The 14061-nt window shown below is 35.3% G+C and overlaps 1 protein-coding gene across 1 annotated transcript in view; it reads left to right on the top strand.

The window, feature by feature from the left end:
* The window catches only part of LOC117344314 (calcitonin gene-related peptide type 1 receptor-like), a 62009-nt gene extending 60258 nt beyond the window's left edge, over nucleotides 1–1751 (top strand). The window contains exons 10-11 of the mRNA XM_033907025.1: nucleotides 491–532; nucleotides 1343–1751. Of these exons, the coding sequence (XP_033762916.1) occupies nucleotides 491–532; nucleotides 1343–1582 (282 nt within the window). The 3' untranslated portion in view covers nucleotides 1583–1751. The remainder of the gene's footprint in view (nucleotides 1–490; nucleotides 533–1342) is intronic.
* Nucleotides 1752–14061: the final 12310 nt, after the last annotated feature.

The raw sequence follows: 14061 nt of genomic DNA, 5'->3' as shown, positions 1-14061 counted from the left end.
GATGGTTTTAACACCTTTGACGCCCATGATTATTTTAGGTAATTTCTGTTATTAGTTATCTCATACGTATACAAGATCCATTATGTGGACTAAATAAAAATTATCGAAAACATAATTGAATGGATGTTGACATGACGTTTACACTCATCAGTGTTTTAATACGATATTAATATACTCATTATTAAAAGTTGGAAAAACAAATCTTCTCATCATTGTGTTCTATAAGATATTTGAAATTGATTCGAAGGATAAACATTTTTTAAAGATCAATGTCCAGCATGACAAGAGTTGTGTTGAAATTTGACCAATCAAACCTATTTTATAAACATAACCGTCATGACATGCGATACATAATATCTAGACTCGACCATAATTGTCTTTTCTATCAAATTTGATAATCAGTATGGTCTGTGCTTGTTTATACTTCTATAACTATGTTTCTGTATAATTCAATATCATATTTTTTTTAATACATATATATATTTACCAGGGTGCTATCATAACTCTGATATACTGCTTTGGAAGTGGAGAGGTAAGCATATATATATATCAATATAATAAATAGTTTACCATATTTACGAAGTTAAAGTTCAGTAAAGAAATATATGTATATTTATTGATGGTACAAAAGACATGTAAGAAACATGACAAATTCAAAACATAGAGAAACATACGGAAACTGAACTAATGAATAATTAACATCATACAGATGTTCTGAACTTTTGACGCTGTGAATTCAGTTGATTATTGACTAAGGATAAATTCAGTCCTTCTTAGTATACATAAATACATGCTTGCCTAGTTAATTAATTAATGTCATAATGTTAGCTTAGCTATCAAGTGCTTAGAAGTATGATTGAACAATTGCCGTTTTTCTGAGGGATAACTTCTATCTTCTGTAACTAATTCCCGCTGTTTTGCTAGGAATGAAGTCTTGCTTTTCATGGATTGTTATGGCGCTAAGATAAATAGTGTTTGTTGGGTTCGGTAATTGTGTTTTCTTGTTGTTTAAAAATTAAAGTTAAATGCTAATTTTAGGAGCTTATGTTGTACTGTAGCGTCCGCCATCAGTCTTCTGGTTAGGTCACCATTTATTGGTATGGCATTATACCCATGGAATGACGGTACGATAATTCTGACCGACCTTAGGACTGAGGGTCGAGGCCAAAATAGGCCAAAGCGACTAACTTCTCAACGATGTTCTGCTGCAGCCCCGGATATGTCACATAATGCTCATAGATGAAGGGGTTTTTAGGTGCCTTATCAAGCTCGCATGTCACACTGTAGCGTTCTCTATTTGTGTGAAAATGTTTGTTTAATTTGATAATTATGTTATTCACAGGTTCATACTTATTTACGTTCTCGCTGTCGGAGCTGTACACGTGAACTTAACATCCGTAACAACACAGCAGCCAGAACGCCAAGCGTCTCAATGACCCAGTACACCGCCATCACTGCCAGCCAGCCACGATTGTCGTGCTCCAAAGACACCATTTTGAGCTCTAAAAAGGGAGACTACTACGAAAATAAAAACCGTGTCACTGTAAATGGACAAGTACATGCACAGAATCTGTACCGTTAATAGTACCAAGGCTGCATATGAATTTGTTTTTTTTTTGTTTAAACTGATCTACATTTGAAGAATCTAAGATGTGTAGTTATATATGAAAATGTTGCTTCAATATATTTAAGAACATGAAAATTGACACCTACTGTCTTTTCCTGTGTGGTAAATAAAAAGATCAAGTAACTTTTTGAAATTTGGCATTGTCTCAGAACAGGAGTTTTTGTACAGCGGGCAGCAATAGTCTTCATAGTCTTCACAATCTTGTTATCTTACCGTTACTGGCTATATTTTTACGGTTTAATTCGATTAGATTCCATTATTACAGGTTAAGAAGAATCTGAGATATGTAGCATAATGTACTTAAGTAAAAGCAGTCACTCATTCTTATTGAAGAAAAAATAACAACTAATGCTTTTATTTTTTAAATTTATTCATCTAATATTACACCCTTTTTATAATCTGCAAACAGTTTACCTTAATTTAAAAAAACATTATGTACATACATACATGTAACGGTCACACGGGGTCAGTATAACGTAACTCGAATGTATCGGCCTCTCATGAAGGCAGTGAATCGGATAAATGAGAGTATTCCTTCATAGTCCAGTATTTGCCGTCATCAAGAAGTGTTTTTACCATGTGATTTAATGTTAAATGTAAAACTTTTAAGTTGGTGATATTCTCTTTTATACAAATGTATAACTGTGTTTCTTAGGGAATGTATACAAGGAGTGGTTGTGTTATTCTTATTTATAAGGTCCGTCTTTTCCGTTCCCCTCTTCCCTCTCTTCCACTTTTGAGAAAAGAAAGCCTTATTGCAGGATTCTCCGTCTGTGATATAGTTTGGTTTGGTTTGGTTTTGTTTAACGTCCTATTAACAGCCGGGGTCATTTAAGGACGTGCCATTTTGGAAGTGGAAGAAAGCCGGAGTATCTGGAAAAACCACCGGCCTACGGTCAGTACCTGGCAACTACCCTACGTAGGTTTCGAACTCGCAACCCAGAGGTGGAGGGCTAGTGATAAAGTATCGGGACACCTTAATCACTCGGTCGCCATGGCCCCCTTGTGGTATATAGCATAAAACCATAACACTTACTACATACACGGACAAATATACAACTCACTTGGTCGAGCGATCGGGTTTCCACGCATCACTTATGTTAAAACATTTTCTGTAATTTAAATTGCTTTTAAAAGCAGATATCATATTTATATATTTTTTAAAGGTACGAATGAAGTTGATGCCGCATCATGAACCTTGTCTTTCTAACATCACAAAAACTAAATATGAACTATCATTATTCGACAAGATTGTATACAATACAGTGATAAATATGATACTAATTAATCAAGAGTGGATTGCTTTGTCATTAAAAGTGGTTGAATTTTAGTTAAAATATAATGTTTAACAAGAAAATAACGCTCTCTTTTGGCTTCCTATAAAGACACGCTTTCAAGAGGATTTTGAGGTGGAAAGTAAGGTATAAGTAAAATATTTCAGTTGCTATTTACATTAACCTTTGTAGTTATATTACTCATTGATGATTGTAATTACTCACGTGTATGTTTTGCTTATAAATAGAGTATGGTCAAATTTATTGTCAAATTAGTTTGAATAGGTCGTGCGTTAATTTGAGAAACATACTTATTTTTTTATTTATTTATTATTATTATTTTGAATTGATTTTTTCCTTTACATGGAATAATGTATTGCATCAATATTCCTATGTCGAGTACCTTTATTATATTGTATATCATTGTGGTAATTTGCTTCAAAACATTTTCTATTTACTATCCACACTATCGTAACCAGCTGTATAAACCTGCATGGATTGTACAAAAGACAAACAACGTTATTTCGCCTTTAAATACAGACTGAGGGTTAGATTCAGTTCAGGCAAAAATGAATATAACTTCATCATACAGCTGTTTCGTTCTTCTAGGGCCCACTAGTAATGCTAAGGACCCAAATTGTTGAATGTTAAAACATTTAACCGAGGAGGCGACTACAAAAATCTAGATTGAGAGGAGTAATTACCCCGTAATTAAATCATTTTTTCGATTCAATATAACATTTAAAAAGAACGTTACGTTCATATGTACATAGTACGGAACTGTGTCAAAAGTAAAAACTTGATCTGTTTGCGGCAAATATGGTCAATGGGGCACAGAGGGTGCCGGTTACTATTCCTTATCTTCATAAGTGACATGAAAGTAAAAAAAACAACACTATCTGTTTACTTACTTTTTATTAGTCAAAGCTTTCAACATTGCCATATATAATAATGCATGTACATAAAGACAAATGGATACACAATGGAAATTATTATAATTAAAAAGCAAATTTTTGAATTCGTGTCAGCCTTACAGTTTTTTTTCCTCATTCGTGCTGATTCAAGAATGATTGCTTTTAACATCAACTAATGGTATAGAGAATACTCGATTGCTCTGCCAACGCAGTACATAAATACTCTGTTTGGAAAAATAAAATCGAATCGCGAATTCTGTAGCGGATTTTCTTGGTTGGGGCCTACATTGTACATTTAGATGACACCAACTTTGAAAAGAAATTTGCAACAATAGCATCCAACTCGTTCACATTTCTCGTGGTAGCTTCGGTGTCCCACCGCCTCACAAACCTGCTTCCCCCACATGCTGTTACCGGGGGTCAGGATAACAGCAACTTCCTGGGACGTCCAGTGATGGCACGCCCATTCACCTAATTTGAAAACAATATGCTTTAAACATCTATAAATTTTATTTAACAATTAGAAACATAAAATATTTTTGCATATATATGTCATTAGTAAAACATCGGAGCAATTTCCATTGGCTACATCTGTCAAGAATCGATTGTGACGTCATAATTTGGACAAATGGCATGACGTAATGAATTTTAAACGTCGCAGCGTTTGATTAAGGCCGCCTTATTTTGACTATAAAACCTGTACGTTTTGTGAGTTATGTGATAAAAAGTACCTTAAATGAGTTTTCATTTCATATGAGATTTTATAAATGAAAACTAATTTAAGATCCTGTATAAATTAATCACTCCTGTTGGCCCGGATGGAATCACGCGACGGATCTTAGTGTGGGGGAAAACCGCTGGCGTTTGAATGCCTTCTGACATTGTTTACAATGGCGGAACATTTCAGTATAATGCACACAATTTAGATACAAATGATCTGAGAGAACATTGCCATTCCTGATAACTATCGTTATCAAATGAAATACTGGTCACATAAACAGAGACTCAATGGGAAGTTATAGTTATAACACTTTTGGATATCACAGAACGGGCTGGCACCAACACGATACTATGATCGAGGAAGAAGTCGCTACCGGAATGCTTTCATTGGACTCCTAACCAGCGATAATGGAGGACACAAGTTCCGCCGAATACCACCAATTTCCGAATCAATATTACTCTAATAACTTGTATCCCTGTTTACATCATCTTTTCAAATCCATATTGCCATACAGTTCTCGAACTCTGAAAACATCCCACTTTCACTGCATCGCTTGTGCTGTAGCTTCATGGCAGAAGGGTTCGGTTTAAGTTTTTGAGTAATAAGTGAAATTGTGAATAACCACAATACTGAAATCTATCATTCATTTATTTTTAAACCATTATCGAATCTTGTTTTAAAATTCTTTAGAATGAATAATACTGTTAATACTGGATTTGTAGATTTTAATGGATTTTAATGGATTTTAATGTTAATATTGGATTTGTAGTTTTGTGGTTATTCACTGTTGTGATCTAGTAGGCATATTGCTGAAATATTTGAAATCGAGCCGCTGTGGCTCATGTTACCACATCACACACTTGCTGTACATTAAAATCGCATTTACGGAGATGTGGTAAAATATGTGTTTTAAGTGAGTATTTTATCTTGAAAATGCAATATTTATTATTATCAACATCCGAGTAATCAAAATGTTTATGGAACATTTTTGTTGCCTTGGTGACGAGAGTAGGTTACTGGTTACTGTTCTACTACTATGACAAATGTGCGTCATTTTGTAATGTTCTCGATATCGTTATCGTATTAGTGACGCACTTTTGTCATACGGTGTCTGCTGAATCATTTTGCAATCCGATGACGTTAACATAAAAAAATTGATTGCTAATCGTATTGTCAATTTGATTACTTCTATGGATAATGAAGAAAGAAAGTCCCCGTGAAAATGAAGCGAAATACGACTAATGTTTAAGGCTTACCTCCCTTCAGTCAAGGCAATCAGCAAAATTGCCATTTTCCAAAAACAGAAATAAATTTCACGAGAGTCTAATGGATAATGATATTATTCACTTTGATCCATTTCATTTATTTAATACAAGTGTTACATTTGATTGCTAGCATAATTTTTTGTTTTATATTGATTAGGTGAACGATGGATAATGATAACATTTCAATATTCACAAGCCTTCGGTTTGACGTGTAATGAGAATAATGAATATCATGAGAATACATAAAAATGTACAGCATTATGATATAAAACAATACCTACCATGGATGAATGGTAAACACACGTATTCCTTATCCGAGGTTGGGATACATCTATCATACACGGAGCAGCTGTGGTTACCGCAAGCACCTCCAAGAATCTTAAGACAAAATATTAACATATAATTTTGGTTTGGTTTAGTTTGGTTTGGTTTGTTTTTGTTTAACATCCTATTAAAAACCAGTGTCATTTAAGGACGTGCCAGGTTTACGAGGTGGAGGAAAGCCGGAGTACCTACGGTCAGTACCTGGCAACTGCCCCACGTAGGTTTCGAACTCGCAACCCAGAGGTGGAGGGCTAGTGTTACAGTGTCGGGACACCCTAACCTGTAACACTAGCCCTCCTTAACATATAACATATCAAAGAGAAACAATTATCCTAGAATAAGAAGGTGTTAAGTCATTGACAAATCAAGTATAAATCTTCGCAAGATATTGTTTCTTGTAAACATATTAAATATCAAAATCAACAATATGTGTTACAATCATGATTTAACTTCCCATTTTTATTAAAAGCTATATATTTGATTAAAAGCTATATATTTGATTAAAAGCTATATATTTGATTAAAAGCTATATATTTTATAGTCGCAGTACACTCAATAGGTGTAATTCACATATTTAAGACAATTTCCATTTATTCAGCTCAAAATCATGTTTTGTATGAAATAAAATATTTAAAACACACAGACAAATGGATAATGTTTTCAAATATGAATTAAGAAATGATATATGGCCTAACAAGAAAAACAAAACTATATCATAGACTTATTTTCATACCTCAGGGATGCCATTGTAGTCTATGTAGTACATGCTGATCGGAGCATGAACATCATGAAAGGGGTCCGATATTGTATTATGTTGATGTAGGTAGCATTTCCTCGTTTCTTGGTCAAAATTGACCGACTTACACAGGTTGAAGTGTAAACACATCACGGCACATTGTTGAAAGGAAGAGTGAATATCCACGTAGAAAGTCTCCGCTAAATATATACCCTGTGATATATTTAACATTGGTGTACCTCCATATTTGGTGGCTTCATTTTGCATGAAAAGAAAGGCCATGAAAATGCATTTCATATTTTTAAACCGATCCTGTTTTGAAACCATTCTGCTAGGCCTATTGGAAATATCTTATTTCAGTAATTTTCTATTTAATTTTATTAAAATTAGGCTATTTTTCCTATATATCTTTACACTGGTAGCGAGTTCAGTCTGCTACATTTACAAATACGTTATGTCGTATATGCACGGCGGCTACTTTCCTCTTCGGTTGATGCTTCTTACACAAATACAAAAATGTATGTCGCCCGTTCTGTTTCGTCGAGATTAATTCCTTGGGCTAGACACTTTATCCAATGTTAAGCATCCGTCGGATATCCCCTTTTATTGTTCGTCGATATAATGTAGCCACCAGCTACTACAAGGCGATTAAGTCTTAAATCGTTTTTGACACCAGGAGGGCAAACACAGATGATAAAATAATCTCAGTACAATTCTTAAAGCCGACAAATTCTATACTGTATCGGCGATAGAAGTGATACATTTTTATATAAATATATGGAGCGCTGTTATGAACTGATGCCTTGGTAAAACTGAAATTAAACATCCTTTGATGTAGTTTGCAGCGTTACAAATACATACTTCAAACATTTCGATAAAAACACTTAGATAAATTAAAAATATTTTCTGTATTGATATTCATCTTTCTGGTTAAAATTCAAAATAAAATTGTCCTCAACTGAAACTTAACGTTTGATTGTGTGATATTATCAAGAGAAGGCAATTTAATAGTAGGTGTTGGTTTACCGCATTGACGCATGTCTTATAAGTCGTTTTTATAAACATCTTTGATTAAAACATTTCATCTCTATCAAAATTTCATACAATACTTATTTCCAAAACGTGGGCCGCTATGTGGCCGAGTGGTTTAGGTGTCCCGACACTTTATCACTAGCCCTTCACCTCTGGGTTGCGGGTTCGAAACCTACGTGGGACAGTTGCCAGGTACTGACCGTAGGCCGGTGGTTTTTCTCCGGGTACTCCGGCTTTCCTCCACCTCCAAAACCTGGCACGTCCTTAAATAACCCTGGCTGTTAATAGGAAGTTAAACAAAAACAAACCAAATATTTCCAATATAATGAACGTCTTTGATCGTATATGTTAAAACTTAATTTTCTTAAATTAAAAGAATTCCGGTTGATATCGGATATTTTGATTGCTATTAACACAGCAACTACACAATATCTACTATCTGGAATCACAACATACAGCCATGAATGCACAGTTAGGCTTAAAATCTGTTAACAAGGTGCAAAGAAGCAATTTTTTTCGACCGCTAGCTATAGTTCTCGGGGCTATAAATAGCCCAGAGAATTAACAACAAAACACTTACCGGATTTTGGAATATAGTAGTGAATATTGTCTGTATATCTCAGCTCTCCTCCAAAATTCTCTCAAAATAAATTTACACGCGAATTCAATTGAAAATAAATCCTAAAGAGGTAATATGTCTATAGAATATCGCTATAAAAAAATAGTACAAAAACTTAATATGTTCCTTCAAATCTTCATTGGAAGTTTTTAACTCGCACTATCACTATGCGGAAATGATAGTGAAAAGAATGGGCGATTCAAATGCTTAAATGATAATGAAGGGAATCACAGTCTTAGAAAAAAGAACACATTCTTATAAAGTTATTAATGGCTTTTAAAACGGAACACTACCTCTTAACCGGAAAAAATATTTCTTATTAACAAACAGTTTCTCTGGCAAAGGGATTGATATGTTTTATAGCACTGCCATCAGTTATTTTGTTCTTACTAGGATTTTCCCATCGGAACAGACATTGTTCATGACGTAACTCAGATAAAACAAGTGCATATATAATAAGTATGTGAAAGGCGTTGTTAGAAAAGTAAGAATATTATGTTTCCAACAACGGCATCGAGGCCGTGGTTTCTTTTCCATTTACTTACTCCTTTTCATTAAAATTCAGATTTTTTTTCTCAAATTCGATGTATCCTTCTTCTGTATTTTTAAGTAAACTCCAGTTTCTTGGAGGTAACTTTTTTCAATTGACATATATCAATATATCAAAATTTGTATCCTGTGCTGTAAATAAATTCTGTATTAGTAATTTTACCTTATTTCAACAAACTATCTCAGGGTCAAACATAATTGCTAGTTAAGGTTTACCAATTCATATTTGATCAATAGTTTGTACTTATTTTACATACTGTTTCCTACACCTATTAATAATCAACGACGAAAGTTGGAACTAATCATATGTTGATCAAAGGTTTGTTGAAGGGAAACTAATTAATCTGCATACCATACAGCATTTCAACATACCGATGATTGCTTTGGTTATTTATTGATGACAAAAAAACTTGCCGCAGGTTTCACAGACATTCATCGTCATCAATGCAATACAATATTGATTTTTGTCTTTGATGATATAGGGAGGTTTTAAAACATATTGCTTGTATCGTGCAAATGAATTTTCGAAAACTGTAGGGACTATCTTATTTTCATGACTGACTATATGAAAATAACACCTTGCCAAAATGGATTTTTCCATTGATATTGTTGAGTCAATGTCCATTCTATATCTTCATATAATATCAAAAAGATGAAGTAGTTACCAAAATTATATTCCACGGAACGTATTGATATAATCAACACTTTGGCTTTCAATTAATATGATAGAAGACAGTGCTCGGTATATATTTATCAAAAGAAAACTCAAAGAACGTGATCAATGCAAATTTAACAAGCGTGCTTATCTATGAAAAGATTTGAAAACTAACTTGAAGGTTAAAAACAAGTCGATATAGAATGTAATTTCAAATGTGTATAAAAAGTCTTGTACGTGAAAACGCTGCAAACTTCCGCTTTATGCCGTCAACAACAGCAAACATTTGATTGACTTGGATCATTGCTGAACTCTTCATTTAGACACCAATGCTGACACGAATTTACAGCAGTAACACGCAGTGCATTCGTCAGGTTTTAGTGGACTATCCCTGTAGTAGAAACGATATTCCACAGCTTCACAAACCCGTTCCTCCATTTGGGACTGGGCAATGTCGGCGTTAAGGATAGCGGCGACCTCCATTGGCGACCAACTATGGCATGTCCATCCACCTAATTAAAAAAATCAGCAGTGTACGTTTTCAAACTTTTATCAAGAAACTTTACAACTCTTATTCGTTTGATATCCAAACAATATTATTTTTAAAGAAAGAAGAAAATTACAAGGGATTGTTTGAAAATTACCCAATGAAGGCTACCTTTACAGAGATCTGACGGTGGCCGGCTGGGGTAATATTCAGTTGATAGCAATAATTGCAATGATATTGTACGGTCAATCAAATTACGTAGAATGGCCAACCGAAACAGTGTTGTATACATTTAAGCATCAGATCTGTCCGTTTCTGGTTATCAAACTATCTGGCTATTATTTGTATTTGTTATTTTGAGCGACATGGGTCTTTCGATCTTAGGTTGACAATCGAGACATTCGGAAATCGATTTGATGAATATCAATCATGGTGGGGGTACCGGAGAACACTTACGGGTAGGAACGCATCGTATGGCCACTTAGATTTTAGCTTGATTCGAAGATTCGAAAACAGATACGGGATGAAAAAAAAAAATAAATGTTACAGTAGCATCGCATTCACGATCGATGACTAAAGGTTGCTTTCATATGCGATTGATTTTTTGTGTGTGCAAAATCAGTGCTTGCATTTCCCTGATATCAGTGTCGTTACAGTGGAAATGGATTACAAATTATAACTGAACCGTTTGGAATACATTTCTCGGGCAGTTAAGTAGACTCGGAACATATTTTACGACAGTCTAAATGATTTTGAAATACATTTTCCTGAAAGTCTAATGGAACACCACAGTCTAATCATTAATGAAATGCATCTCATGATGTCTAATGGATTAGGAAATATATGTCGAAAGCCTCTCTAGTTATAAAATACCAATAATCACAAACCATTGGTAATTCATTAGCATAAAAGATAAATTGGTATCATAACAATGACAATGTGTACAAAAAGACATCACCGTAAAAAACCCTCTGATATTTTTTTCCTCATCTGAGGTAGGGAAGCATCTTCCATACAAAGAACAGCTGTGGGTACCGCCGGATCAAACCAGAAACTAAATGCATAAACACGATATCATTACTCAATTCTCAAGAATAATATAATATTGTCGGGACTCGTGAAAAATCCAGCGTCAAAAGGGTGGCTTTAAAGATGAATATCAAATAAAAATCCGTTTAATTTAAAAAGATATATTTTAGGGATCGACAAAAAGGTTGAATGCCACCTTTGATCAGGAATTAGTACTAAGACCATCAAACAACAGACTCGGGGATTTCTGTTAAATAAATGAAGAACATGATGATAGGGGCATCAACGTCAAGAAAGGGGTCGGTTGTAGTATAATAATATTGGTGTAGATAACATTTCCTCGTTTCTTGGGCAAAGTTGACCAACTTACACAGATTGAAGTGTAAACACCGGAGAAGGCTATGCCGAGTCCATATAAGGAATGACTCTGTTAGAAATAGTCCCCGCAGTACATTGAACGTTGTTGACTGTGAAATTCTATATATATAGTGGCAGAATTTGCTAGAGAAAAAAAACTAACAATATACAGTTCGTAATTTTAAAGCAGTTCCGGTTTGAAATCATTAAGTTGGATTAATTAGAAAATACTTCATCCAAAAATTTAAAATAAAAGTTTAATTCATAGTGATGCTTGAAAATATAATATATTAGCGTACTATTCTTTCCTCTTCCTGCGCTATGTGTTTCTAACGAAGCTGATAGCACTAACCGCTCTGTAATGTTGTGGCTGTGCCCTAGAACAAGACAAGCCAAGTGTATCTCAAATGGTCTATTTAGCATGAAGCGAGCTTTTCGTATTGTTCGACAAAGGCGAAGAAGTCACTTGATACTGCTAGAGGATATTGGAAAAAGCCCAAGTTGATTTTGACAGGGTGAACAAAACAATAATGCATTTTCTTATTTTCATTAACAGAGCCTTTTATCAATCATTTAACTATCATCAACGATCCGCTTTTGTGCGTAGTTCTTTTAATTACTACCAACCAAAAATTCTGTAATTGCAACAGATGCGATAATTCCAGTGTCATTCATAATTAACTTGTACGATGATTTACATATACTGTAACGTTTAAAGTGTATCTTCGACAACCAATACAGATATTGCTAATTCCTGTGCTGTCTTTCATATTTCCGACTGACAATCGCCTTTGTTTTATTACATGTATCAAGAGTGGGGAGAACATTGGATATAACAGCTTTTTTCATAAATGATTAATTCTATCGAACTCCCCATAGTCATCAGCGTTAACATACAAATGATTTATTTGAATGATTTTCTCAGTCAGCTACGTTAAATTATTGTGCACTGACCTCCACTCGTAGCACACCCCCCCCCCCCCCCAAAAAAAGGGGGGGAAATTAAAAAAAATAATAAAATACAAAACAAATTATCTATAATGAACTTGTAACCATCTTCATCTGATTCGCATATATCATTTGAACCAATTCCCTTTCATTTGTCCATAATATATGAGCTAAAGTTGTATAGTCTTACATTGTATTGCAAATGCTAAGAAGCTATAATTGTTATTATTGTATAAGGTTACTAAGTATTTAAGATATCTATCCGCCTTGTGCATTCTTCAAAAATCTTGGCATATATAATACTTTCATTCAAATTGCGTTGAGTTTGATTAAGAATTTATGCTTTCCATTTCGATATTTTCTACTTCATTCTCATCATTTGTAAGTGAACCTATGTTTCTTTGATGTTTGTTTGATGAGTCTATCGCTCCGTGAACAGCCAGGGTCGTTTAGAGGCGGGGTCTCCTTTTAAAAGTCGGATGACCACCACTCTGAACAAGTAGAGTCCTTACTGCTTTCTCACGGGGAAGATGTTGTGGCCCACGCACTTAGAAGATCCCTGAAGGGAAGAGCTGGAACAGTGGTAATGCATCTTGGGTTGACGGTCTCTGTGAGGGATATCCTTACTAAGATGGACAGCATCTTCGGCACCATTGAGAAGGGAGAGGGCACTGTTGGCCCAAGTTTATAGTGCACGCCAGAAGGAGGGTGAGGACGATGGATCATTGAGTTGCAGATTAGAGGATATTTTGAACAAGGCTGTGAAGAGAAGAGAAGTAGCACATACAGGAGATATGCTGCGGACCATGTTCTGGACGGGTTTGAGGAGGGATTTGAAGGACATAACCGGACACAAGTATGATGCCTTACAAACTTTGATCACCTGGTGATAGCAGTACGCCAGGTAGAGCAAGACCTCAAGAAAAGAGAAGAGGAAACCCAGAAGGCTCCTCAAGCAGAAGCATTGAAGAAGCCCAATCCATCTCGCATGGTAACTCCCAGTGTTAAAGCATCAGATGATATCAAGGAGATGAAAGGCATGATCAAACAGCTGACTACTGACATGGCTAAGATGAAAAAGACTACGAAGCAGTTTCAGAAGTTCAGCTCAAAGCCTGGAGCTACTACGTTTTGGTCAAGCCAACAGGAACAACATCCTCAACAGCGACAACGCTTTAACAGTCAACAGTCTGAATCAACACAACCCCATGAAGATGGCCCGCTGTGTTGGCGCTGTGGACAGAGAGGTCATATCAAGCTTGGATGTCGTGTCAGGATCGACCATTTAAACGCACAGAAGCCTATGAAGAAGGGCAGTTCGTAGGCTATGAGACGAGAGCCCAGAGCTTTCAAGCTCAGAACGGAAGAAAACAGGTACCTGGAGAGTTGGTGGGTTCACCAAATGAGGCATCGGTATTTCTTGCCAAGAGTAACATTCAGGCCCTTCTAGACACAGGATCTACTGTTTCGACGATTTCGGAACAGCATTACCGAAGATTCCTATCAGATACCTGTGAACTCATG

The sequence above is a fragment of the Pecten maximus genome, chromosome 15 (genome assembly GCF_902652985.1).
Source record: "Pecten maximus chromosome 15, xPecMax1.1, whole genome shotgun sequence".
Taxonomy (NCBI): domain Eukaryota; kingdom Metazoa; phylum Mollusca; class Bivalvia; order Pectinida; family Pectinidae; genus Pecten; species Pecten maximus.
Note: the sequence above shows the minus strand (reverse complement) of the source record. Positions and strands in the feature narration are given on the sequence as shown.